At 47.8% G+C, this 27,652-nt stretch overlaps 1 protein-coding gene across 3 annotated transcripts in view; it reads right to left on the bottom strand.

Moving 5' to 3' along the window:
- The window catches only part of LOC122928623 (sodium-dependent neutral amino acid transporter B(0)AT2-like), a 123,768-nt gene that overhangs the window by 16,009 nt on the left and 80,107 nt on the right, over positions 1 to 27,652 (bottom strand). For 2 of the 3 annotated variants that reach the window (XM_044281638.1, XM_044281637.1), the window contains exons 2-5: positions 8,160 to 8,392; positions 4,660 to 4,817; positions 3,447 to 3,573; positions 750 to 925 (exon numbers count right to left, since the gene is read on the bottom strand). In XM_044281638.1, the coding sequence (XP_044137573.1) occupies positions 750 to 925; positions 3,447 to 3,573; positions 4,660 to 4,817; positions 8,160 to 8,346 (648 nt within the window). In that variant the 5' untranslated portion in view covers positions 8,347 to 8,392. Of the gene's footprint in view, positions 1 to 749; positions 926 to 3,446; positions 3,574 to 4,659; positions 4,818 to 8,159; positions 8,393 to 10,069; positions 10,128 to 27,652 lie in introns of all 3 variants that reach the window. The other variant, XM_044281636.1, reaches the window with a different exon arrangement.

Genomic DNA, 27,652 nt, shown 5'->3' with positions numbered 1-27,652 from the left:
ATAGCCTTGACATCAAAATACATAGGCACAGACATATCTACCCATAGGGGACATTAGTGATGCCCAGACTGTCACAGGCACATTTAAGGATACATTTTATCAATGCTTGGTGCCATAGCAGCTGCTCCTGCCATAATCTTCTGACAGAACGTACTCTATTGTTTGGGGTCAGATGCTTTGTATCCATGGTGGCCCCTAGCAGTATGTACACGTTGTGTACCTGGCCTGTTACTGCGTGGTACACCGGCAAGTTAAAGTGGCCTCCATGGTCTTGTGCATTTACGTTGGTGTTGGTGCTTGGGGTGGGGAGGTCATATCTACCCACAGATTATTTTCTAGACTAGTGAGGAAAATGTGTTGGGACTTCCAATTTGGCACAACTTATTCCGTAATGCAAGTTGACCATTAATATAATAATCTGTGTCATTGGGCATGGCTCTGTATTGGAGTATTTATCATATGATGCCTCCCTGACATAAGATGCTTTTTCTCTAACGGTGTGGTGGTCTCAGCCACTGTTTTAGGGACCCCCGGGATCTCTCCTATTGACAGTTCATTCCTAATAACATCCCGTCCTGCCTTCATCTGGATTTGGTTTTCACACAATGATTACCATCAAGGTTATACTTTAATGGAGGTTTTTCTGTGACTGTGAAGAAATGATAGACCTGCTATTATGTACCATATTCACCGACAGTTGACAGGGCAGATTTGTGGGAAAATCACAATCAAATAATTTATGATCTTACTTTCCCAGAAGACTTGATTCCTTTGAACATCCCTCCACACACCAGAACCCAGGCGAGGACCAGGCATCCGGTCATTGGCCAGTTCAACTCAGAGGGCCCAATGGAGTCAGTGATCTTCAGGGCCTTTCTGTACCAGAAGTATGTAGTGGGTGAACTCTTGGCACACTCCGCTTCAACTAGGGATACAAACATATGGAGAAGATCAGGGGTCGAGTGGAGGGGGAACGCATGGGAACGGCGTTCCTGCACTTTTTTTCATGGCAGGAACGCCGTTCCCTTTCAGCCTCAAGTCAGGAGAACACGGCTGAATCAGATTCACAGGGGGAGACGGAGCGCACTGTGCAGGGCAGGCTAAGGGAGGAGGGGCGGCTTCAGTTGAGAGGAAGCTGTCTGTGCGGTGCCGCTGCCTGCGACTCCTCTCATGGCGCCCCGCCCCCTAATGACATAATCTCCTTCACTACGGGATCATTTAGAATGTCTTTTAGAAAAGTTTGTCCTGGGATTCGAACTCACGACCTCTACACATCAGAGGAAGGCATTTAACCTCACAGCCATGAAAGCTGTCTAGGTAGTTGCTTAAAAAAAAAAATATAAGACTTCTACTTATACCTAGTGTACTGATACCTAGTGTACAACCATACACATGACAGCTGCCCACTGTGTATGGATGTAGCAGAGCTGGGTGTGTTGGGGCAGCTGTCATGTGTATGGTTGTACACTAGGTATCAGTACACTAGGTATAAGTAGAAGTCTTATTTATTTATTTTTTTAAGCAGCTACCTAGACAGCTTTTATGGCTGTGAGGGTAAATGCCTTGCCTCTGATGTGTAGAGGTCATGAGTTCGAATCCCAAGGCAAACTTTTCTAAAAGTGTTTTTTTTTTTTTTATAAGACTTCTACTGATACCTAGTTTACTGATACCTAGTGTACAACCATACACATGACAGCTGCCCACTGTGTAAGGATGTAGCAGAGCTGGGTGTGTTGGGGCAGCTGTCACGTGTATGGTTGTACACTAGGTATCAGTACACTAGGTATAAGTGGAAGTCTTAGTTTTTTTTTTTTTAAGCAACTACCTCAACAGCTTTTATGGCTGTGAGGGTAAATGCCTTGCCTGTAATGTGTAGAGGTCATGAGTTCGAATCCCAGGACAAACTTTTCTAAAAGTGTTTTTTTTTTTTTTTCTGATACTTCTACTGATACCTAGTGTACTGATACCTAGTGTACAACCATACACATGACAGCTGCCCCAACACACCCAGCTCTGCTACATCCATACACAGTGGGCAAAGTTACCTACAGTAGAAGTCTTATATTTTTTTTTTTTTTAAGTAACAAGCTAGACAGCTTTCATAGCTGTGAGGGCATATGCCTTGCTTCTGCTGTGTAGAGGTCATGAGATCGAATCCCAGGACAAACTTTTCTAAAAGTGTTATTTTTTTTATTTATTTTTTTAGTCCGCAGCGGCACAAATTACAGCATGCTAGATTTTCTGTGCTTTTTTATTTTTTGGAGGGGGGGGGGGGGGGGGGTTGCAGTGGATCTTGGGTGAGTTCCCACACTTTTTTTCCCAGGACTTGACCCCTGGAGAAGATTAATACCTTAAGTGCAGAGAGTAAAGGGAATTCACCACTACCCACAACTCTGAGAATGGAGGTGAAAGTGACCGGGAAAGGGGTGATCACAAACCTGTCACTATTTATCAGTAGATCAACCGGCTTTGTGGTGTCCAGCCACATGCACTGGGCTCACATGGATCCGGCAGATCCTGAAATCAGAATCTATGATTCATATAATGGATTATGTAACAGATCCCATCGACCTTTAATGGATTACGTTTTTGGGTGTTTTCTGTCCATCAAATGCAAACAAAAAGCTGATGGAACAGAACCAGTGTGAACAGAACTTTAAAACTATATTACACTGGCCGATAACCGCTAACGGGCATTTGTATGAACGCTCGTTAGTGATCATCTTGCAGTGCAATACTGCCGCCCATTCGGCGCTTGCCAGCAGCAGAACGTGCTGTCTAATAGCGATCTGCCACCGGCAAACCACTAGACAGTAGGGGGGCAAGAGATGGCATAGCGATCTCTCCTCCCCATGCTGCGGAAGAGATCGTTGCATGTACAGCGTTCTCCTCTGCTAGCAAGCAGGCGATTGCCGGGAGGGAACGCTTCCCTCCAGACAATGGCTTGCTGATCTGCCTGTGTAATTGGATAGGGCACAAAAGTTGCAGCGAGAGCTGAGCCTCTAGGTGTAACAGCAACGCCCCCATTGCTCCTACAGGCACATTTACATATATTAAATTGCATTGCATTCTCAGCAATCCGGGCACATATGAACACGGGACCAACACAGCTGCGAAGCGCACGCGTAACAGGTCAGCCAGTTTCATGCCCTGCATGAACTTGCCAATTTCAGAGAGTCTGGCAATGACTTATTCCCTTTCCCCAGTGAGAACACATGCACACTCGGCCGAAAGGATTGTGCATGTGCAGGAGGAGGTTGGGAGGAACAGCTGCTCAATTGGCCAACAGCTACAGAATGTGCATAGGGAGCCTGACAAGAATTTGACACAATATCAACATTTCCATTTACTTCTATGGAATAGCTTAACAGAAAGCTGTGTGATTCCTGGCACAAGAAACATACATGAGATGAAATGAACACCGTCATCCTCTCTACACTACTCACCATTTTGTGTCTGGTTGACCAGGGTGGGGCAGTTTTCCCATGGCAGCGGGTACTGGAAAGAATTGAACATGTAGAACAGACTCCATCCAATAATGACATTATAGTAAAGAGCCACAAAGGAACAAACCTAAGGAGAGAAAGAGGCATCTACTTACTGCTCTTCAATTACGTAAAAATTATCTCAGCTGTAGGGGGCGCGACTGCGGCCAAAGTCAGGGGGAAGGGGTACAGACAGCAGAGACTGGAAACGGACCAAGCTGCTTGTCGTGGGAACAGAGGTGAGGTTCAGGATTTAGATCATTGGTACAACGAGGACAATATTAATGACTACGGTATTGGGGCAAATTAATACTGTGTGGGAGGGTTAAGATTTGGTCCAACTTTGATGTGATCATAATTATGATTAGATGATCACTCAGGAGAAGAGAGAGAGTGACTCAGCTACCAGATGAGCTCTCTGAATGGCTTTCTGAAACTGCCATGTACTGTGATACACAGAAGCTGCAGAAGCGATATGAAATGGTTGAACATTTTCTGTAAAACCCAAATGCAAAAATAATTCAAAATAAGTCCAAAATACACATATTTCAGTAAAAGAATACCCCCAAAGTGTCCTTAATCTTTAATTTATAATAATTTTTATTTTGGCAAAAATGATTAGTGGGGGTCTCAGTGGTAATTAGCCCCTATCCTGGGCATATGGAATAACGTTTTGTAACCGGAATAACCCTTTTTAGTGTGGTTTTCTGCAGCAATGTGTGAATGCACCCTAATATGTTCTTTTGTTGTAGGGGCCATGTGACAATAGGGAGTGCAGCCATATTGTTTGTCATTCAGTCAATAAAGTAACGCTTTTCCCACTGGCTAACTAACTAACAAAAAAAGCAGAAGCACAAGGTAAAAGGACGGGGAGCAAAGGAGAGCCAAAATCTTGATTTAAAGATATGGCCATTGAGAAATATTTCTCTCTCTCATATATATATTTATTTCCAAAGAAACAAATGAAATGTACAGTGTATTACACTGCTCTACATATATAGTAATTTTCTGTGAAATCAGTAAAGGAAAAATATGATAATAGCAAACAACCTAAAAAACCGCAACCCTCTGTGTTCTGACTGATCATAAGTGATCAAAAGTAGTTTGGATCATTAGCGATAATCATTATCTCATGGTCCAGCTTTAGTGTCTGATATTTCTGTGGCCGACTTACCATACAACTAGCAAAGCCAATCCCAGCTAACCGTGGGCTGATGTGCTTCCAGACCCCAATGCTTCCCTGACGAATACTCTGCCCCGCAGCCAGTTCCAAGAAGAAGAGGGGGATCCCGATGATGAGAAGTAGCAGAAAGTACAGTAACAAGAAGGCACCTTCAGGACAAAGAACAAATAAGCATGATGTGGAACGTCATCACTTATATTCTGCAACATATCAAATAGACCGGGGATGCCCAACCTGCGGCCCTCCAGCTGTTGCAAAACTACAACTCCAAGCGTGCCTGGACAGCCTACAGCTATCAGAGCATGTTGGGAGTTGTAGTTTTTCAACAGCTGAAGGGCTGCAGGTTGGGCATCCCTGATATAGGCCAGTAAAATGACCCATAATGGTTACCCCGTACAAGGAAAGAGGTGATCAGAGCTGCAGGGCCTCACAAATTCATAGTATTTTTTGCAGATTGTATATAGTTTATCTGAGTCTACAAAGAGAATTACTGACAACATTACATCAGGCAATACATTTTGTACACATGAAATTAAGACTGCATTCATTTAAATTAACCACTAGGTGGCAGTACTGTGCCAGGAATGATCCCCCTAATGAGCCTGGAAGACCATTTGTATAACTTAAGGGGAGGGTGGGTTCTATGCAATTTGTTGAGTGATGGCCTATCAGGATAAGGGCTCATGCACAGGACCATATGTATTTTGCAGTCCGCAAAAAACGTATCCGCAAAAAATACGGATGACACCTGTGTGCATTCCGTATTTTGCTGAACGGAACAGCTGCCCTTTCATAGAGCAGTACTATCCTTGTCCGTAATGCGGACAATAAGACCTCTTGCACACGACCGTATGGTTTCGGTATAGCAGTGTTTACGTTCTGCTTCCGTTTTTGCTGCTCCGTTTTTCCAGTCGGTTTCTGTTTGTAATCCGTTTTTTGCGGAACGGAAACGGAAGCATACAATAATGTTTAAACAGTAAGTACATTAAAAAAAATGGACTGGGCATAACATTTTCAATGGATGGTTCCGCAAAAACGGAACGGATACAGAAGACATACGGATGTGTTCAGTTTTTTTGTGGAACAATTGACTTGAATGGAGTCACGGAATGTGATTTGCGGACAATAATAGGACATGTTCTATCTTTGAATAGAACGGAAATACGGAAACGGAATGCATACGGAGTACCTTCCATTGTTTTTGCAGAACCATTGAAGTGATTGGTTCCGCATACGGACCGCAAACGGAACACAAAGAAACTGAATGGAAACTGCAAGAGGCCTAATAGGACATGTTCTATTTTTTTTGCGAAACAGAAATATGGACATACGGAAACGGAATGCACATGGAGTAACTTCTAGTTTTTTTTGCGGAACCATTGGTCCACAAAAAAAAGAACGGACATAGAAAGAATACGTTTGTGTGCATGAGCCCTAAGTCATCAATATCAGATTGGTGCCATAGATGGCGCTGATTATTGCAGCACTCACTTCAATGAGAGCAGAGCTGCAGTAGCCAGCTGTGTCCACTACACAGTGAAGTTCTAGCTGCAGAACAGCTGATCGGCAGGGGGTAATAGGAGCCGGACGCCACCCGATCGGATATTGATGACCTATGCAAAGGATATGACATCAATATAAAAATCCCAGAGTTTAAAGGGCATTTCCAGTAATGCACTCCTACTTCTCTAATCAAAAGTTGTTGTTTTTTTATTATACAATTTTATTCAGCTTTTTCTAGTTTTAAACACGTGCGCCATTAGGGTACTTTCACACTAGCGGTTTTCTTTTCCGGCATAGAGTACCGTCCTAGGGGCTCTATACCAGAAAAGAACTGATCAGGCATATCCCCATGCATTCTGAATGGAGAGAAATCTGTTCAGGATGCATCAGGATGTCTTCAGTTCAGTCTTTTTGACTGTTCAGGACGGAGATAATACTGCAGCATGCTACGGTTTTATCTCCGGCCAAAAAGCTGAACGCTTGCCTGAATGCCGGATCCGGCATTTATTTACATAGGAATGTATTAAATAAATTCAAAAGTCCGCAATGCCTTGTGCAGACCGAAAAAAATAAATGCCGGCTCGTTTTTCCGGATGACATCAGAAAGACGGATCCGGAATTTCAATGCATTTGTAAGACGGATCAGGATCCTGTTACATTTATCTGTCACATAGCTATGTGTTACATCAGGCGTACCCTCAACATAATACTCTGTCTGTGCCTGCCCCTAAACAATATTTTGTATACCATTACCGGTGTTTGTACTGTATGATGCCAACCTTGGTGAATTTAGCCATGCCTTACCAAATTTGACTCATCAAATCTCATCAAATTCAGGGCACCAATTACTTCTCTGGCTATTTGCGAATTGGAGGCGGCCCATAAATTTCAATGTAAACAGCACACCGTGTGATGCCCGCATCCGAATTTCTGTTCCGCAAAAAAGATAGAACACGTCCCATTCTTGTCCGTTTTGCAGATAAGAATAGGCATTGTTACAATAGAACCACAAAAAAACAAAAAAAAACAACACAGATGTCATCTGTATTATTTGTGGACCGCAAAATACATAACGGTTGTGTGAATGCACCCTAAAAGTGATGGCAGACAAAACAGCCAGGATTGTGAGCTGCCATGCTGCATTTATTGCTTCTACTATATGACCCTGGTCATCCAAGACAATGTCCTATACAGTTGTGTCTGTCCCCATATGAGGGACTAAAACAAATCCTAACTACTAAGGACCACTATGTACATCTATGCATCTACCAGGGGGTATCTGTGGATTACCGGGTAGCTTAAATGGCCACAGTGATAGTCAGTTTAGAGATGTCACAGGATGCAAACTATTCACACAATGAGGGCGCATTCAGAAGACCGTAGTGTTTTGTGGATCCGCAAAACACGGATACCGGCCTTGAGCTACCGCAAAATTGCAGAACGGATGCGGACTCATTCATACTGTACGGCTGTCTGGATGAGCCCTGACATTGAAGGCCACATATTAGGACATGTATTTTTTCTTTAGACCTCAGCATGTCCTATTCCTGGAGTTTTTCCAATATAAACTTGAAAAGATGGCTTTCCTGGATTCAGATTCATAAAGTGCAATTAGAATTGTGTAAGTGAACTGTAATAAACCTGGAAGTGAATGCTACACGTGGCACACTCCTTCATATTTACTCATCCTGGCGAAGAGCGCAGCACATGGCACTGGAAATTAAATATTTTAGAGGGGAGATCAGACAGTGTAAGTCTATAATAGGAGTGTACACATAGAAATAAGCCATAGCCACACATCTACTATTTAGTAGATCAGACTTCTTCCCCAGTGAAATAAACATGAACACTCAGCTGAGCCAAGCATGTTTGTAGGAAAGGTAGGCATCAGTCCAAAAAACCAAAACAACAACAACACTTATCTAACTCAAGTATAAGTATGGACGATTAAACATAAAACTTTCTGCGCAGTTTACGAACAACCTCACCTCCTCCATTCTGGTGACACAGGTAAGGAAACCGCCAGACATTTCCAAGACCGACAGAGAAGCCAACCTGGGCAAGGATATACTGCACTTTACTGCCCCAAGTGGGGCGGGAGGTGGGTTCAGGCAGCAGATCACGGTTGGACTCCCCTGCGACGCTGCCTTCTAATTCACTAAGGGATTTTTCCATTGGGTGATGTCACTACAGCGTTTGCTAATGTCCGTCGTCCTTAAACCTGCAAAAAAATGAAGACAAGATGGAAGAAAATCACCGTCATTCAGAGGTATCTACTGCAGGGGTTACATGCCATAAAGTTACGGGTTGTATGGAAAGACGGCAAGTTATGTCCTGTAAGGACCCATCCCATCTTCAGCACTTTTAGAGACTGACTAAGCCTCTTAGGCTACTTTCACACCTGCGTTCAGTGCGGATCCGTCTGTGCAAATACTATGTATTTGCACAGACTGATCCGCACCGATAATGCAAACGTTTGTATCCGTTCAGAACGGATCAGTTTGCATTATTCATTAAAAAAAAAAAAAAAAGGGAAGTCAAAACGGATCCGTCCTGACTTACATTGAAAGTCAATGGGGGACGGATCAGTTTTCAAATGCACCATAGTGTGTCAGTAAAAACGGATCCGTTCCTATTGACTTACATTGCGTGCCAGGACGGATCTGTTTGGCTCAGTTTTGTCAGACGGACACCAAAACGCTGCAGAGCGTCCACCTCCAGAGCAGAGCGGAGGCAAACTGATGCAGTCTGAACGGATCCTTATCTATTCAGAATGCATTGGGGCTAAACTGATCCGTTTTGGGCCGCTTGTGAGAGCCCTGAAACGGATTTCACAAGCGGACCCAGAAACGCCAGTGTGAAAGTAGCCTTACCTAAATCTCCCCATTTGATAAACCAACTGTTGTCCTGCTGCATTATGTGATTTATTCCAGTCATACAAGAAGCAAAATGACAGATTCTTCTTTTGCACTGAGCCACTCCTGATCAGAAAGTGAATGGAGCCGAGACACAGTACCTACAGTGAGGAACAGAAGTATTTGAACACCTTACATTTTTGCAAGTTCTCCCACTTAGAAATCATGGAGGGGTCTGAAATTCACATTGTAGGTACAGTCGTGGCCAAAAGTTTTGAGAATTACATAAATATTGGAAATTGGAAAAGTTTTTATAATAGCAATTTGCAGATACTCCAGAATGTTATGAAGAGTGATTAGATGAATTGCATAGTCCTTCTTTGCCATGAAAATTTACTTAATCCCCAAAAAAACTTTCTACTGCATTTCAGTGCTGTCATTAAGGCTGCTTTCACACTAGCGTTCGGGTGTCCGCTCGTGAGCTCCGTTTGAAGGGGCTCACGAGCGGACCCGAACGCAGCCGTCCAGCCCTGATGCAGTCTGAATGGAGCGGATCCGCTCAGACTGCATCAGTCTGGCGGCGTTCAGCCTCCGCTCCGCTCTCCTCCGCACGGACAGGCGGACAGCTGAACGCTGCTTGCAGGGTGTCCGCCTGGCCGTGCGGATCCGTCCAGACTTACAATGTAAGTCAATGGGGACGGATCCGTTTGAAGATGCCACAATATGGCTCAATCTTCAAGCGGATCCGTCCCCCATTGACTTTACATTGAAAGTCTGGACGGATCCGTACGAGGCTATTTTCACACTTAGCTTTTATATGCTAAAATAATGCAGACGGATCCGTTCTGAACGGAGCCTCCGTCTGCATTATTATGATCGGATCCGTTCAGAACGGATCCGATCGAACGCTAGTGTGAAAGTAGCCTAAAGGACCTGCTGAGATCATTTCAGTAATCGTCTTGTTAACTCAGGTGAGAATGTTGATGAGCACAAGGCAGGAGATCATTATGTCAGGCTTATTGGGTTAAAATGGCAGACTTGACCTGTTCAAAGGAGGGTGATGCTTGAAATCATTGTTCTTCCATTGTTAACCATGGTGACCTGCAAAGAAACGCGTGCAGCCATCATTGCGTTGCATAAAAATGGCTTCACAGGCAAGGATATTGTGGCTACTAAGATTGCACCTCAATCAACAATTTATAGGATCATCAAGAACTTCAAGGAAAGAGGTTCAATTCTTGTTAAGAAGGCTTCAGGGCGTCCAAGAAAGTCCAGCAAGGGTCAGGATCGTCTCCTAAAGAGGATTCAGCTGCGGGATCGAAGTGCCACCAGTGCGGAGCTTGCTCAGGAATGGCAGCAGGCAAGTGTGAGCGCATCTGCACGCACAGTGAGGCGAAGACTTTTGGAAGATGGCCTGGTGTCAAGAAGGGCAGCAAAGAAGCCACTTCTCTCCAAAAAAACCCCATCAGGGACAGATTGATCTTCTGCAGAAAATATGGTGAATGGACTGCTGAGGACTGGGGCAAAGTCATATTCTCTGATGAAGCCTCTTTCCGATTGTTTGGGGCATCAGGAAAAAGGCTTGTCCGGAGAAGAAAAGGTGAGCGCTACCATCAGTCCTGTGTCATGCCAACAGTAAAGCACCCTGAGACCATTCATGTGTGGGGTTGCTTCTCATCCAAAGGAGTGGGCTCACTCACAATTTTGCCCAAAAACACAGCCATGAATAAAGAATGGTACCAAAACACCCTCCAACAGCAACTTCTTCCAACAATCCAATAACAGTTTGGTGAAGAACAATGCATTTTCCAGCACGATGGAGCACCGTGCCATAAGGCAAAAGTGATAACTAAGGGCTCTTTCACACTTGCGTTCTTCTGTTCCGGCATAGAGTTCTGTCGTCGGGGCTCTATGCCGGAAGAATCCTGATCAGGATCATTCCCATGCATTCTGAATAGAGAGAAATCCGTTCAGGATGCATCAGGATGTCTTCAGTTCAGGACCGGAACGTTTTTTGGCCGGAGAAAATACCGCAGCATGCTGCGCTTTTTGCTCCGGCCAAAAATCCTGAACACTTGCCGCAAGGCCGGATCTGGAATTAATGCCCATTGAAAGGCATTAATCCGGATCCGGCCTTAAGCTAAACGTCGTTTCGGCGCATTACCGGATCCAACGTTTAGCTTTTTCTGAATGGTTACCATGGCTGCCAGGACACTAAAGTCCTGTTTGCCATGGTAAAGTGTAGTGGGGAGCGGGGGAGCAGTATACTTACCGTCCGTGCAGTTCCCGGGGCGCTCCAGAGTGACGTCAGGGCGCCTCACGCGCATGGATGATGTGATTGCATGGACACGTCATCCATGCGCATGGGGCGCTCTGACGTCATTCTGGAGCGCCCCGGGAGCCACACGGACGGTAAGTATACTGCTCCCCCGCTCCCCACTACACTTTACCATGGCAACCAGGACTTTAATAGCGTCCTGGCTGCCATAGTAACACTGAATGCATTTTGAAGACTGATCCGTCTTTAAATGCTTTCAGTTCACATGCGTTTTTCCGGATCCGGCATGTAATTCCAGCAAATGGAGTACACGACGGATCCGGACAACGCAAGTGTGAAAGAGCCCTAAGTGGCTCGGGGACCAAAACGTTGACATTTTGGGTCCATGGCCTGGAAACTCCCCATATCTTAATCCCATTGAGAACTTGTGGTCAATCCTCAAGAGGCGGGTGGACAAACAAAAACCCACTAATTCTGACAAACTCCAAGAAGTGATTATGAAAGAATGGGTTGCTATCAGTCAGGAATTGGCCCAGAAGTTGATTGAGAGCATGCCCAGTCGAATTGCAGAGGTCCTGAAAAAGAAGGGCCAACACTGCAAACACTGACTCTTTGCATAAATGTCATGTAATGGTCGATAAAAGCCTTTGAAACGTATGAAGTGCGTGTAATTATATTTCACTACATCACAGAAACAACTGAAACAAAGATCTAAAAGCAGTTTAGCAGCAAACTTTGTGAAAACGAATATTTGTGTCATTCTCAAAACTTTTGGCCACGACTGTACATTCCCACTCAGACAGAATTGAAAAAATAAATAAAAATAATAATAATTCAGGAAATCACATTGTATGATTTTTAAAGACTGTATTTGGCTTGCACTGCTGAACGTAAGTATTTGAACACCTGAGAAACAGCAAGAATTCTGGCTCTCAAAGACCTCTTACTGTGCCTTTAATAAGTCCCCCTCTACTCCACTCATCAATCTAAATTAGTAGCAGCTGTATGAGCTCTTTAAAGACCCCTGTCCACCCCACAGTCAGTCAGACGCCAACTACTACCATGGGCAAGACCAAAGAGCTGTCAAAAGACACCAGAGACAAAATTGTGGACCTCCACAAGGCTTGAAAGGGCTACGAGGCAATTGCCAAGCAGCTTGGTGAAAATAGATCAACTGTTGGAGCAATTGTTAGAAAATGGAAAAGGCTAAAGACGACTGTCCGTCTCCCTCAGACTCCATGCAAGATCTAACCTCGTGGGGTATCACTGATGATAAGAAAGGTGAGTAACCAGCCCAGAACTACAAGGGAGGAGCTGGTCAATTACATGAAGAGAGCTGGGACCACAGTTTCAAAGGTCACTGTCGGTAGAACACTACACTGTCATGGTTTCAAATCATGCATTGCACGGAAGGTTCCCCTGCTCAAGTCATCACATGTCCAGGCCCATCTAAAGTTTGCCAATGACCATCTGGATGATCCAGAGGAGGCATTTGAGAAAGTCATGTGGTCAGATGAGACCAAAGTAGAACTTTTTGGTCTAAACTTCACTTGTTGCATTTGGAGGAAAAAGAAGGATGAGTTGCATCCCAAGAACACCATCCCTACTGTGAAGCATGGGGGTGGTAACATCATGCTTTGGGGGGTGCTTTTCTGCGAAGGGGACAGGACGACTGCACTGTATTAAGGAGAGGATGAATGGGGCGATTTATTGTAAGATTTTGAGCAACAACCTCCTTCCCTCAGTCAGAGCATTGAAGATGGGTTGTGGCTGGGTCTTCCAACACGACAACGACCCGAAGCACATGGCCAGGATAACCAAGGAGTGGCTCCGTAAGAAGCATATCAAGGTTCTGGAGTGGCCTAGCCAGTCTCCAGACCTAAAGCCAATAGAACATCTTTGGAGGGAGCTGAAACTCTGTGTTGCTCAGCAACAGCCCCGAAACCTGACAGATCTAGAGGAGATCTGTGTGGAGGAGTGGGCCAAAATCCCTGTTGCAGTGTGTGCAAACCTGGTCAAGAACTGCAGGAAACGTTTGACCTCTGTAATTGCAAAAAAAAAGGCTTCTGTACCAAATATTAACACTGATTTTCTCAGGTGTTCAAATACTTATGTTCAGCAGTGCAACACAAATAAAGGCTTTAAAAATCATACAATGTGATTTCCTGATTTATTTTTTATTCTGTCTGAGTGGGAATGCACCTACAATGTGAATTTCAGACCCCTCCATGATTTCTAAGTGGGAGAACTTGCAAAATCGCAGGGTGTTCAAATACTTCTGTTCCTCACTGTACAGTATATAGCACAGTGCAGAGAAAAGTAAGAAGGGAATGGTATGCTACTGTATAGCAGAGCTGTGATCTCTTTGGTCTAGTGTTCAGTTGGGGTCCTTGCAGTCGTACCACCATCAGAAAGAAAGGGGATGTCTCATCAGCTGTTATTGCCAAGGTTTTATGCATGGGCAGGCTGTTAACCATACAAAGAAATGGCCATCCAAAAAAACATGGATGGGCTGGGTCTGCCAAACATTGAGGATCTCCTTGTTAGCGGCTCACTTACAGAGGGGGTCTTCGTGTACAACAGCCTTCCATCAATTTAAAAAACTCTAGCAGTGGTTGCATGACCTGCTATACAAACCCTCACAACCAAATTGCATCGCTCAAATACATTCAATAAGAAAAATGAAGCAATTTAGAAAACGTTATTTAATTTAAAAATTACATATCGCTTTGTGCCTACAGCTCCAATGCAGACTTATGCGTCTCCGGGGCAGATTGGCCAGAGACCCTACAGGGAAATTTCCCGGTGAGCCGATGCCTAGGAGGGCCGCTCAAGCCTTCCTCACAGCCTCCTGTTCGGTTCATAATGATCGGATTCTCTCTTACGCAGATGGCCAGCAGCCGCCCTCCTGAATTCAACTCTATCGACGTCCTCAAGACAGTGATACAGTATTTTGTGCTGCACTGTAGTATTTGGTTCACCTGGGGCGGTATATTGCTCTGCACTACGGTATTGCCGACCCTGCCTACATATATGTTAGCCCTGACTAATTATGTTGCCCCGCATTCTGTCAATATGGACCCACCCGCAACATGGGGCCACTTTTACCTTTTTTCCAGGGCCACTTTCAGTTCCTAGTCCGCCCCTGTGCGTCTCAATGGTCACAAGACTACAAACCATTTGCAGTCTCGCTACCTTCCATCTGTTATCGACTTCTCCTCAACATACATTTGGTAGAGTTGTGTGGCGAAACCAACCTCGCCACTGGGTTTTGGAGAGGACTGTTTAAAAGCCTCTTGCCTCAGGATTATGGCCCATAGTGACTGTAAAGGAGAGGACAGACCGGCCGCACAGCTTGGGTCTGTCTGTAGAATTGTATTTTATGTTTATTATGCGTTCGGTTAAATTGTATGTTATGTGAGGGCACCCAGATAGCTAATATTATTGTATTCGTGTATTCTGAGTGCCAGTCACCTAATGATATGCACTCAGACTTGAGCTATCTGGGGATATGTTAAATGTCTGTGTTTGCTGTGGGGGTGTGCCATTGTGTGTTTGGGTGGTGATTCCTGTCCTGTTGTCTCCACATGTGTATTGGTGATCTCCCCTTTGTCCTGAGAGATAATTGGATTGTGTTCGGTCGTCTCCGGGACAGAGGGGAGGAAACCATGATGCATTGTGGGGATATGTTGTATCTGTCCTGTATCTGCAACAAACTGTAATAAAAACCAGGCTGGGTGTGCCAGCACTTCAGATCACTGCTTGACCCTCAACACGGAGCCTTGTCTCGTTATTGGGGGATTCCCTGTATGCTGTTGGAGACTGATTGCCAGGAGTGTAAGCTGACGGATACGCTTTTCCTGTTCGTCTGACTGACAGCTACTTGTGAGGTTCCAGTTTGGAGTGCTATTTTGTATCCAGTTCGGGAGGTTGGTGTTCTGCAGTAGCTGTGCCTGTCTCTCGGAAAGGGGCATATCGCCTAAACGGATTTTAACCCCTTGTCTGCTGAAGCGGTGCCGTTACAAGTTGCAAGAAGCAGAGAACAGATAGGAGAGAGTATGTCTGCAGGATCAGACTACACTGGGTGTGCTTGTTGTCTGTTACCATGGAGACACCCAGGCCTACATCAGAGATGCAGAAACAAAACCATTAATTTTGCTAATTATGTAAAAAAAAAAAAAAAAAAAGAAGAGAAAATTACGAGAGTAAAACATTTCTGGCATTTCAAAAGGTGTGTGTCATAATTTACTAAATTAACGTGTGTGCCAATCTGGAATCTACATACTCGCCTCACTTCCTATTGGCCGTGGTTCCTGAGATCGCAGCGCACGACAATATGGCAGCATGATTAATTATTGATGAATATTATGCAGCAGTATCATGAGCAATGGAGCAGCAGCAACATCATGATCTGGCTTAGAATAAAAAAAATAAAAAAACAGGGAAGGGAAGAGAAATGTTCTTGCTCAAGGCAAACAGAAGGATATTGGCCAAGTTTCCGATTGGTTTGTTCCTTACAGCCACGCTTAGACTACTACGTTTTAACTCCTTAGTGACCAAGCCTGTTTGGGCCTTAAAGAGAACCTTTCACCACTCCTGACATTCCTGTTTTTATAGCTTCATGCATTCCCCATGTAATAACAATTCTGGAGCATCTATTCTTATGGCTCTATGTTGTGCCATTCCTTTATCATTTCTACTAGAAGTTATGAATGAATTGCTAACAGTCTGCAGTAAGGGTACAGAGGGGAGGTAACCAGTTTGGGGGGGGGGGGGGGTGTACCTGCACAGACACACTCTATCCAATCAGTGCGGCCATTGTCAGACTGTGCAGGTACACCCCCCCAACTGGTTACCTCCCCTCTGTACCCTTACTGAAGGCTAATAGCAATTTATTCATAACTTCTGGTAAAAATAAATAAAGGAATGGCACAACATAAGAATAGATGCTCTAGAATTGTTATTACATGGGTAACGCATGAAGCTATTAAAAAATCTGTGTCACTTTAGCAGAGAATAACTTCGTAAAGGTTTTGCAAATCACAGTTATTCTGACACTGTTTTCTCGTCACATATTGTACTTTACTTAGGTGGTAAAATTTTACCGGTAAAATAAGTGTATGCGTAAAAATCTATGAAAATTTTTACAAATTGGCATATTTTCCTATTCTCAACTGCAATAGTTCACATACTGTACATACATAAATACTATTGAATATTTTCATCAGAAATATATTTCCACATCTTTATTTTGGCTGCACTTAAAAAAATAAAAAAGTAAAGTTTTTTGTAATTTAGGAGACTTACCATTTTAACATAAATTTTTTATTTTTTTGAAGTACATATTTTTTCCTGCAACAAGCCAAGTTTGCAGGGGTTTATAAGTGTCAGAATAATATAACCCCCCCAAAAGTGACCCCATTCTGAAAACTAGACCCCCTAACGTATTCATCTATGGGTGTAATACGTTTTTTGACCCCCACTATGGCCCTAATTTTATGTCTTGACATACGGCAGGGCCCAAACATAAAGGAGAACCCAGTGGCTTTCAGAACACAAAATTTGCTTAAAAAATGTTTTAGACCCCATTGCACACGTGTAATGGCGTTGAGCTGCCAAAACAATAGAAACCCCCCATAAATGACCCAATTTGAAAACTAGACTCCCTAAAATATTCATGTAGGGAGCCCTTACTTTTTTGTAAAAATTAATGCTAAGCAATCCCTAGATGAGAGACAAACGTTCTAAGTGACGTGCTGCACCATAACAGGCCTCTGCCCAGCAAGGTAGAAACCGCTATGCACACAATCAACCAGCCACCTACAGAATATATTAAAGGACAGTGTCCAGAACCGCCTGTAGGAACAGTAATGGATCACTAATTCCCAAAATGATGTCAGCATTTCTAGACGTGTTGTTGGCTGTAAGAGGTCCACAAAAAAAATACAATTTTTTTTTAATGAAGCCTTGCGTGTACGGGTGAGGAACAACTCAATCATTAGAGATCCTCCAAATAAAAAATATCATGCCAATATTATGATACAGTAATGTGAATTAACAGCTTTGTGTGGCAGGACATAGTCATAAAAAATGAAATAAGGAGATTTTTGTATAACTTACCAGTTAAATCTCTTTCTCGCTCTTCCTTGGGGGACACAGACCTTGGGTATAGCTCAGCTCCCTAGGAGGCGTGACACTAAGTAAAACTGTTAAGCCCCTCCTCCATCAGCTATACCCTCAGCCTGGAGATAGAGGCTACCAGTTGCGTGTCCAAGTAGTGAAAGGATAACAACCAACAATGGAAACAACCAGCCAGCAACCCAACGGGGCGCCAGACCATAACCCCGTAACCAAACACAGAAGGGTGGGTGCTGTGTCCCCCAAGGAAGAGCGAGAAAGAGATTTAACTGGTAAGTTATACAAAAATCTCCTTTTCTCGCCCATTTTCCTTGGGGGACACAGACCTTGGGACGTTCAAGAGCAGTCCAAGAAGGGAGGGACCACAAACCCAAGGCGGACCACCACCGGAGCATCAGGAAACCGCTGCCTGCAAAACCAGGCGGCCCAAAGCAGCATCCGCTGATGCATGCGTATGCACTCTATAGAACCTTGTGAAAGTGTGCAGAGAGGACCAAGTGGCTGCTTTGCACAACTGTTCAGCCGAGGCCCGATGCCTCTGCGCCCAGGAAGCCCCGACTGCTCTGGTGGAATGAGCAGTGACGCTGAAAGGCGGAGCTCTACCCTTGGCTCGATAAGCCTCAGACACCGCCAGTTTAATGAAACGGGCAATAGCCACCTTGGAGACCGCCAAACCCTTGCGCGAACCCTCCGGAACCACAAACAGGGAGTCCGTGCGCCGAAAGGATCCGGTGACCTCCAGGTAAATCTTCAACGCCCTGACCACATCCAGACGGTGCAGTTCCCGTTCTCTGGGGTGGGAAGGAGAGGGACAGAGCGACGGAAGGACGATGTCCTCATTGATGTGAAAGGCGGAGACCACCTTTGGCAGGAAGGACGGGACAGGCCGAAGCACAACCTTATCCTGGTGGAAGATCAGGAAAGGTTCGGAGCAAGAAAGAGCCGCCAACTCCGACACCCGTCGGAGAGATGTGATGGCCACAAGAAAAATGACCTTGCAGGACAGAAGGCGAAGGGAGACCTCCCGTAAAGGCTCGAAGGGGGCTGATTGGAGCGCCGAGAGCACCACATTCAGGTCCCAGGATGGAACTGGAGGGCGGTACGGCGGAACAGAGTGAGCCACCCCTTGTAAGAAGGTCTTAATTGGCCCCAGAGGGGCCAGGGGACGCTGGAGAAGAATAGACAGCGCCGAAATCTGTCCCTTCAGAGAACTGAGGCTCAGCCCCAGGTCCAGACCCGACTGGAGGAAGGACAGGATCGTGGGAAGAGAAAACCGGAGAGGTGGGATGCTCCGGGACTCACAGAACCCCAGATAGGACCTCCAAACCCGATAGTAGATCCTAGAGGACACGGGCTTACGAGCACGGATCATGGTGCGGACTACGTCCGCGGAGAAACCCCGTCGCGTTAAGACGGCGGTCTCAATAGCCACGCCGTCAAACGTAGCGAGCCTAAATGCTCGTGGAAGATCGGTCCCTGAGAGAGAAGGTCTTCCCTGGAGGGCAGTGGCCACGGTGCGTCTGCCAACAGCAACATTAGGTCGGCGTACCAAGACCGGCGGGGCCAATCCGGGGCGATCAGAATCGCGGGAACGCCCTCTGCCGCGATCCTCCGAAGAACCCGTGGCAGGAGGGGGAAAGGAGGAAAGACGTACAGAAGGGAGAATTCGCGCCACGGAAGAACGAGCGCGTCGGCGCCGTACGCCTTCGGGTCCCGTGCCCTGGCCAGGTATCGGGGGACCTTGTGGTTGAATTTGGAAGCCATGAGGTCCACGTCGGGGCGACCCCAGCGAAGACAAAGGGCTTCGAACACCTCTGGGTGCAGGGACCATTCTCCCGGGTCGATGGTGGACCGGCTCAGGAAATCCGCCGCCCAGTTGTCCACCCCCGGGATGTAAATCGCGGATAAGGCCGGCACATGCGCCTCCGCCCAGAGGAGAATGAGGGTCACCTCTTGCATCGCTGCAGCGCTGCGAGTGCCTCCCTGATGGTTTATGTATGCCACAGCCGTGGCATTGTCCGATTGGATCCGAACAGGGTGGCCCCTCAGTAGATGGGTCCAGTGTCTGAGGGACAGAAGAATCGCCCTCAGTTCCAGAATATTGATTGGAAGTCTGGACTCCGATAGAGACCAAACGCCCTGGACGGACCGGGGAGGGAAAACCCCCCCCCACCCCCGTAAGCTGGCATCGGTGGTAATCACCAGCCAGTTCAGTGGGAGGAAGGACCTCCCCCGTAGGGGGATATGCAACCACCAGCTGAGGGAAGCCCGAGCCAGGGGAGGCAGAAGAAAGGTCCTGTCCAGACTCCTCGGTGATTTGTCCCAGGCCGACAGAATTGCCCTCTGAAAGGTGCGGGATCGGAATTGTGCGAACGGCACCGCTTCGAAACAGGCAACCATCTTCCCCAACAACCGCATGCTGGTTCTGAGGGAAGGGCGGTGATGACGGAGGAGACTGCGAACAGACCCGCAAAGGGCCAGACGCTTGTCCGACGGGAGGCGGACCTCCGCCAACTCCGTATCCAGGAGCATCCCCAGGAAGATCAGCCGTCTGGAGGGGGTAAGAGAAGACTTGGGGTGGTTGATGATCCAACCGAACCGCGTCAGGGTCTCCAGAGTGAGTCCCACACTGCCGGATGCCTGAGAGAAGGAGGGTGCCTTGACCAAGATGTCGTCCAAGTAAGGGAGAAGAAAAACACTTCTTGAACGCAGAAGGGCCAAGACAGGGGCCAGGACCTTGGTGAATACTCGAGGAGCCGTCGCCAGACCAAAGGGAAGGGCGACGAATTGGAAGTGATCGTCCCCCACCGCGAAGCGCAGGAAGCGGTGATGACATGGAGCAACCGGAACGTGGAGATATGCATCCTGAACGTCGATTGAGGCCATGAAATCCCCTCTTTCCAGGGAGGCCACTGCGGACCTGAGAGACTCCATCCGGAATCTCTGCAGTCGGAGAAAACGGTTCAGGCGCTTTAGGTCCAAGATCGGTCGCACTGAGCCTTCCTTCTCGGGAACCACAAAGAGGTTCGAGTAGAACCCCCTGAACCTTTCCGTCGGAGGCACGGGGGCGACGACACCCTTGTCCATTAGAGAGCGAATGGCCGTGAAGGCGGCGGCCGCTCGTACGGGATCCCGCGGAGGACGGGACCGGAAGAAACGGTCTGGCGGAATGGACGCAAATTCGATCTTGTATCCGCAAGATACAATCTCGAGCGCCCATGCGTCTGAGATGTGGGCCCGCCATACGTTCCTGAACAGTAGAAGGCGGCCCCCCACCCGGGTGGGTGGGGGCGCACCTTCAGGCAGAGGGCTGCTGGCCTGAGGGAGCCCGTGTGGGCTGGGGCTTGCGCCAGGTAGATTGCGTCCGAAAAAACGGCTTCTTGCGTCTATCCTGGGCTGGGCCAGAGGAAGAAGAACCGGCCGCGGGTCTAGACCCGGTGGGCTTGCGAAAGGACCGAAAACGGGACGAACCAGCGCGACCGCGGGGGGCGCCCCTCGGCCTGGACTGGGGGAGGAGAGTACTCTTCCCACCCGTGGCCTCAGATATAAGTTCGTCCAGACGGGTTCCGAACAAGCGGGAACCCGAGAATGGTAGGCCAGCCAAAGAGCGTTTGGAAGCGGCGTCCGCCGCCCAAACCTTCAGCCAGAGTTCCCTCCTGACAGAAACTGCCAGGGCAGAGGAACGGGCAATGAGGGCACCCGCATCAAGAGAGGCCTCACAGACAAATTTTCCGGCCTGGACAATTAGTTGGGCTAAGGAACGGAGGTCCTGTAGAGGGACGTCCGACCCTAACTCCCGTTCCAGTTGCAAACCCCATTCAGAGACCGCTTTACCAGCCCAGGCGGAGGCAAAGACCGGTCTAAGGGCCGAACCAGAGGCAGTAAATATGGCCTTGGAGAGGGATTCCGTACGACGGTCCTCAGCAGACTGGAGGGAAGATCCGTCTTGTACAGGAATAGTAGTGCTTTTGGACAGGCGAGCCACGGGAGGATCAACCTTAGGCGGGGACGTCCACGTGGTCACAGAATCCGCTGGAAAGGGATAACAAATGTCCAGCTTTTTGGGTGTAACAAAGCGGACGTTAGGCCGGGTCCAAGCCTTGGACACCACAGAAGAAAAATCTGCGTGGATGGGAAAGACCTTGGAGGTCTGTCTGGGGCGAAGAAAGGACACGCCGGCCTGTTCAGAGTTGGGGGGGTCATCGTGTATGTGAAAGGTATCACGGATGCTAGTGATAAGATGCCCCACCGCGGACGCCAATTTGGACGGAAGCTCTGAGTCCATGTCCACGTCCGAATCCGCCAGTTCTCCCTCAGAAAGCGTATCCCTTTGAGAGGATAGACTTGACTGAGCTCGCACGCATGGCGGAGAGAGCGAAGCATCTGGAGAAGATGTGCGCTCAACCCTTGAACGTTTCTGAATATGCCGGGCCCTGGAAGATTCGCTGGGAGGCAGGGAATCAGTGGGGGCGGCAGAAACGGTAGTCCCAGCGGGTGCGACAGGGATTGTGGCAGCCTGCGGGAGAGGCGGTCTATCCACGAGACGGCCCACTACGTGTGTAAGGCTTTCCACCGCCTGAGACAGAGACCTAGCCCAGTCAGGGGGTTCAGAGGCACCGGGGGGCGCAGCGGAGAGCGGGCCCTGCACCGGGGCCTGACATGCAAGGCAATGCGGCTCAGATTGCCCACACGAAAAAAGTTCCTTACAGGCGGTACAGGCATGGTACCAGGGTTTGGGGGCACCCGTGGGATCTGACATGCTGAAAAAGTGGTCGTACCAATACAGAGACCACAAGGGATATAGCAACTATGACCAGGAGGGTTAGGAGAGGGTTAACTGTCCTACCAGTGCCTCAGAAGAACGTCAGGAGTAGAGAGGATCAGCAGCAGCTGCAGCAGCAGCAGCAGCAGGGAGCAGCAAACAGCAGAGAGCCTGCAGATAGCGCCCACAGAAGCCGAGCGATACACCAGGTGCTCAGAGTCCCCCACGTGTCCCAGCTTCCTGTCTAGGAGTGAGGAAACGCGGGAAGAATTCAGCAGAAGCGCGGGGAACAAGCTCCGCCCCCTCCAGCGCTTGAAATGTCTCCTGTGAAGGAGAACCTAACTCCGCCCCCAAAATGGCGCGCGCGCGCGCGTAAGCCACGCCCCCTGCTGCCGAAAAAACTCGCAGGGCTAAGAAGAAGCAGGATGCCATGAAATAAAGGGCCCGCAGGCCCCAAGAGTGCGGCGATTATTCCCAGGTGGGTGACCTTCTGCCACCATCGTCCCCTGCCCCGCCGATGCCGGTATGGTCATGTCGGGCATAAGCCCCGCCCCCCGTTCGGAACGGAGCGGGCGGCGGCGGGAGGGAGAGAGGGAGAGATCAGCCGTCTTGAAGAGTAGCCTGAAAATGGGGGAAAACGGCGTGAGATACACGGAGGGGAGCTGGGGAGGGTCTGCTGGAGCGCTCAGAATGAGCGACCACGGGTGCCCCCCTTACCCAGAGGGGTACATGCTTGCCGATAGGGACGGGTATGGGCTGGAAAAGCCATCTCACCTGTCTTCACCCTCAGTTCCTTCCAGCAGGGTCGCCCCTTCAGCTACTGGCACCGCAGTGGCAGGAAGCTGGGAGAGGGGCTTTGCGTGCGGGCGACCCCCTAGCTGGCGGGATGTAGGGGAGCCATTGCTGCCCAGATCCTCCTATTGCTTCTGTGGGGGAGGCAGCAGTGCAGATAAATTGGCACTGGCGCAGCTCACCCCGTGAGAGCAGAGAGGCCCAATGCGTCTCTGGTATCTCTAGGAAAACACAAAAATAAAATAAAATTACAACAAGGAGAAAACAGCCCTGCAGTAGCAGGGAGTGTCTTGCCTCCTTGGACACTAAGCTAAAACTGGTAGCCTCTATCTCCAGGCTGAGGGTATAGCTGATGGAGGAGGGGCTTAACAGTTTTACTTAGTGTCACGCCTCCTAGGGAGCTGAGCTATACCCAAGGTCTGTGTCCCCCAAGGAAAATGGGCGAGAAAATGAAAATTAAGAAAACAAAATCAGAAAAGGTAATATTTGTTCCAATGTCTGAATTTTTTTTTTTTTAGCTCCCGGGGTGAGGGAAGTGGCGTTCTGAAAGCCTTTGAACGTCCTCAGATTCAAAGGCTTGCCCAGGTGCGGGGGACTCAAACAGGAGACTCTCAGTCACCTTCTCCTGGAACTCGGGGAAGTTGAGGGTTCCTTGGGCCTTTTAAAACTATTATAGGTAGCAATCTGAATGAGGTAGATTGCTACCTTTTTATACCAGGCCCTGTTTTTTCGCTTCACCAGGTAGGTTTAAGCGCCTGGTCCGAGAGGTCTACACCTCCCATGGGCTGTCCCCACCGTCAATGAATGGGGAAAAACTGATCCGTTTGATTCAGGTTTTGAGATCCTCTGCCAGATGTGAAAGTAGCCTGCATAATTTTTTTTAAATAAAAAATTAAAATCGCTATAGACATCAATTCACTGGTAGCAGAATTGTCACCTCTGATTCCCCATTAACACAATTTTTTTAAAATAATACGAAGGAGATGAGCAGTTACCAGCCAATTCAGACACGGCTTATCTCCACAGACTGCCTATAACTCTGTCGGAGAAGTTTGAGGGAACAATCCCTCAATCATATCACTACCAAATACTGCAACGAGCGCCGATCGACTCAGCCAAGCATGCATATATATATATACAGTACTTAAAGTGTAACTGTAATTTTTTTATTTATTTGCTAGTTTATTAGAGCTAGGCATGTATACCTGAGTTAGTCTACCAATGATGGTCAAAAGATATGTAATTACCTTATAATAACAGCTTTCATTAATGTCTCCTGTTCCATTCCACTGCTCCCTTAACCGCCTCCGGACCGCCTAACGCAGATGTGCGGTCCGGAGGTGGCAGGGCTGCGCACAGTCACGCATATACGCGTCATCTCGCGAGACGCGAGTATGCGCCCGCGCGTGCGCAGTTCGCGCCGGCATTTCTTCGAGAAGTATTTCGTCAGCAACCTGCCAGCCAATGATCGTGGCTGGCAGGTTGCTGATTTTTTAAAAATCCAATCAAAGTGCCAGATAGCAGATCATATTTGTAAATATGATCTGTTATATGGCTGCCTGCTCCTCTGCTGGTTCTTTTCGTCGGTTGGATCCAGCAGAGGAGCAGGCTTCACAGTGAGTACACCAAACACTACACTATAGCCCCTGATCACCCCCCTGAACCCCAATTAACCCTTTGATCACCCCTGTCAATCACAAGTGAAAAGAAAAAAGTGATCAGTGCAAACTGTCACTTTTTTTTTTTCACTGTTATTGACCGTTAGGTTTTAGGTATAGTTTAGGTCCCTTGGTTAGGTAGTTAGCGATCAGTTAGCGCCCAGCCCACCGCACCGCAGTCCGTTATTCGCTGATTAGCGTATCGCTAATCAGCATTTGTACTTTTATAGTATCTGGAAGTGATCAAAACTGATCACGGTCAGATCTATAATAGTACTAGTGTCACTTTAGTTCGCCCTCCACCCAAAACGCAGTGTTTGCCCGATCAGGCCTGATCGGTCGCCCACACGTGCGTTCGCCCACACCCGCCCCACCGCAGTGACAAAAAAAAATTTTTTTTTTGATCACTGCACATTCACTTTACACGCACTGCGGCAATAAAAAAATCAGTTTTGATATTTTTTATCAACCGCAGCGGCCTCCGGTACTTCGCTAGCCTCCCCTTTGTAAGACAGGCTTGCTTTTTTTTTCTTGGGTAGTCTCAGGGAATACCCCTAAATTTAGTTGCCCACATGTCTAACAGGGGGTATTCTTCTGAAGAGGCCTACAGGCTTCTGACCCAGTCGGATGAGGAGTGGGAACCCTCATCTGATGAATCCAGCGGGTCAGAATACGAACCTGTAGAAAGCAGTGGCTCTCTGACCCAAAGTTCGGACGAGGAGGCTGAGGTCCCTGATACCACCAGGCGTACCCGGCCCCGTGTCGCTAGACCGCAGGTTGCGCAGGATCCGCTTCAAGAGCAGCAGAGTGGGGCTGGTGCTGTCGGATTACGTGGTGAGGTATACACCAGCAGCCCAGCCCTCCCTGGACCTAGTACCAGCACTGCCGTACAACCTGGTGAAGTAGCGAGCACCAGAAGGGCAGTTGAAGCTGGTACGGTGGCACGTGCAGTAGTGACCCCGTCGCAGCCACCGCAAAGACGTGCCCGTAGAGCCCCTAGAATCCCAGAGGTGCTGGCAAACCCTGATTGGCAGTCCCCAACTTCAGCCGCACCTGTAGTTTTCCCTTTCACTGCCCAGTCTGGAGTTCGGGTTGAGACGGCTCAGATCGGTTCGGCCCTGGGATTTTTTGAGCTGTTCTTGACTGCGGAGCTTTTAGACATAGTTGTGGCCGAAACAAACAGGTATGCCACACAATTTATCACCGCTAACCCGGGAAGCTTTTATCCCCAGCCTTTCCGGTGGAAACCAGTCCAAGTTTCCGAACTTAAAACTTTTCTGGGCCTCCTCCTCAACATGGGCCTGACAAAAAAGCATGAATTGCAGTCATATTGGTCCACGAACCCGATTCATCACATGCCCATGTTCTCTGCTGCCATGTCCAGGGCACGTTTTGAGGCCATCCTGCGGTTCCTGCACTTTAGTGACAACACCGCCTCCCGTCCCAGGGGCCACCCTGCTTTTGACCGGCTCCACAAAATTCGGCCCCTCATAGACCATTTCAACCAGAAATTTGCAGATATTTATACCCCAGAGCAAAACATCTGCATAGACAAGTCCCTGATACATTTTACCGGGCGCCTTGGCTTCAAACAATACATCCCAAGCAAGCGCGCCCGGTATGGGGTCAAATTGTATAAGCTCTGTGAAAGGGCCACAGGCTATACCCACAAATTTCGGGTCTATGAGGGAAAAGATCAGACCCTGGAGCCGGTCGGTTGCCCTGACTACCTGGGGAGCAGTGGGAAGACAGTTTGGGACTTGGTGTCACCCTTATTCGGCAAGGGATACCATCTTTACGTGGACAATTTTTACACAAGTGTGGCCCTCTTTAGGCATTTGTTTCTAGCACGGATTGGCGCCTGTGGTACCGCGCGAACTAGTCGTGCGGGCTTCCCCCAACGGCTCGTTACCACCCGTCTTGCAAGGGGGCAGAGGGCCGCACTGTGTAACGAAGAACTGCTCGCGGTGAAATGGAGAGACAAGCGTGACGTTTACATGCTCTCCTCCATTCACGCAGACACGACAATACAAATTGAGCGAGCAACCCGTGTCATTGAAAAGCCCCTCTCAGTCCACGACTATAACCTCCACATGGGAGGGGTCGACTTCAATGACCAGATGTTGGCTCCGTATTTAGTTTCCCGACGCACCAGACGCTGGTATAAGAAGGTGTCTGTATATTTAATTCAATTGGCTCTGTACAATAGTTTTGTTCTCTACAGTAAGGCTGGGAGAACTGGATCCTTCCTCAAATTTCAGGAAGAGATCATCGAGAACCTCCTGTATCCAGGAGGTTCCGTGGCCCCAACCACCAGTGTAGTTAGCCGTCTACACGAGCGACATTTCCCCAATGTCGTTCCTGGTACCTCAACCCAACAGTCACCCCGAAAAAGATGTCGTGTCTGTAGCAGGAGTGGAATAAGGCGTGACACCCGCTATTTCTGTCCTGACTGTCCGGACCACCCTGCCCTATGCTTTGGAGAGTGTTTCCGGAAGTACCACTCACAGGTACACTATTAGCATAGGGATCATCTCACCAGGACAGGCACACAGGGCTATTAGGGCCCATTCACTCACTGCTGCTGCAAACGTCTCCTTTCACATGGGACAAAGTGCATAACGCACTTCGCCACATCTTTGGGCGATTTGCGCTTTGCACATTGACCCATGGGGAAGGAGAGGTTTGTTCTATAAAGGTAAAAAAAAACAAAAAAACACACCAGTAAGCAAACACGTTAATGTTCAGTTGAAAAAGTTAAAGTTACATGTTCTGTTGCAAAGTTAATAAAATTATTGCGTTGCGGCCTGGTTTTTTCTTTTTTTTCCTTCCAGGTGGACCAACCGATTGACTAGCTGCAGCACCGATGTGCATTCTGACAGAAGCATTGCGCTGCTGTCAGATTACACGCAAGTCTGTGTATGCGGCGCTGCAAGACGGGATTTTCTCCTCTGCAGTGACAGATACGTTTGCCGAGGCATACGAGCTGAGGAGGAGG

This window comes from Bufo gargarizans, chromosome 2 (genome assembly GCF_014858855.1).
Source record: "Bufo gargarizans isolate SCDJY-AF-19 chromosome 2, ASM1485885v1, whole genome shotgun sequence".
Classification (NCBI taxonomy): Eukaryota; Metazoa; Chordata; class Amphibia; order Anura; family Bufonidae; genus Bufo; species Bufo gargarizans.
This window is presented reverse-complemented; position numbering and strand designations above follow the sequence as displayed.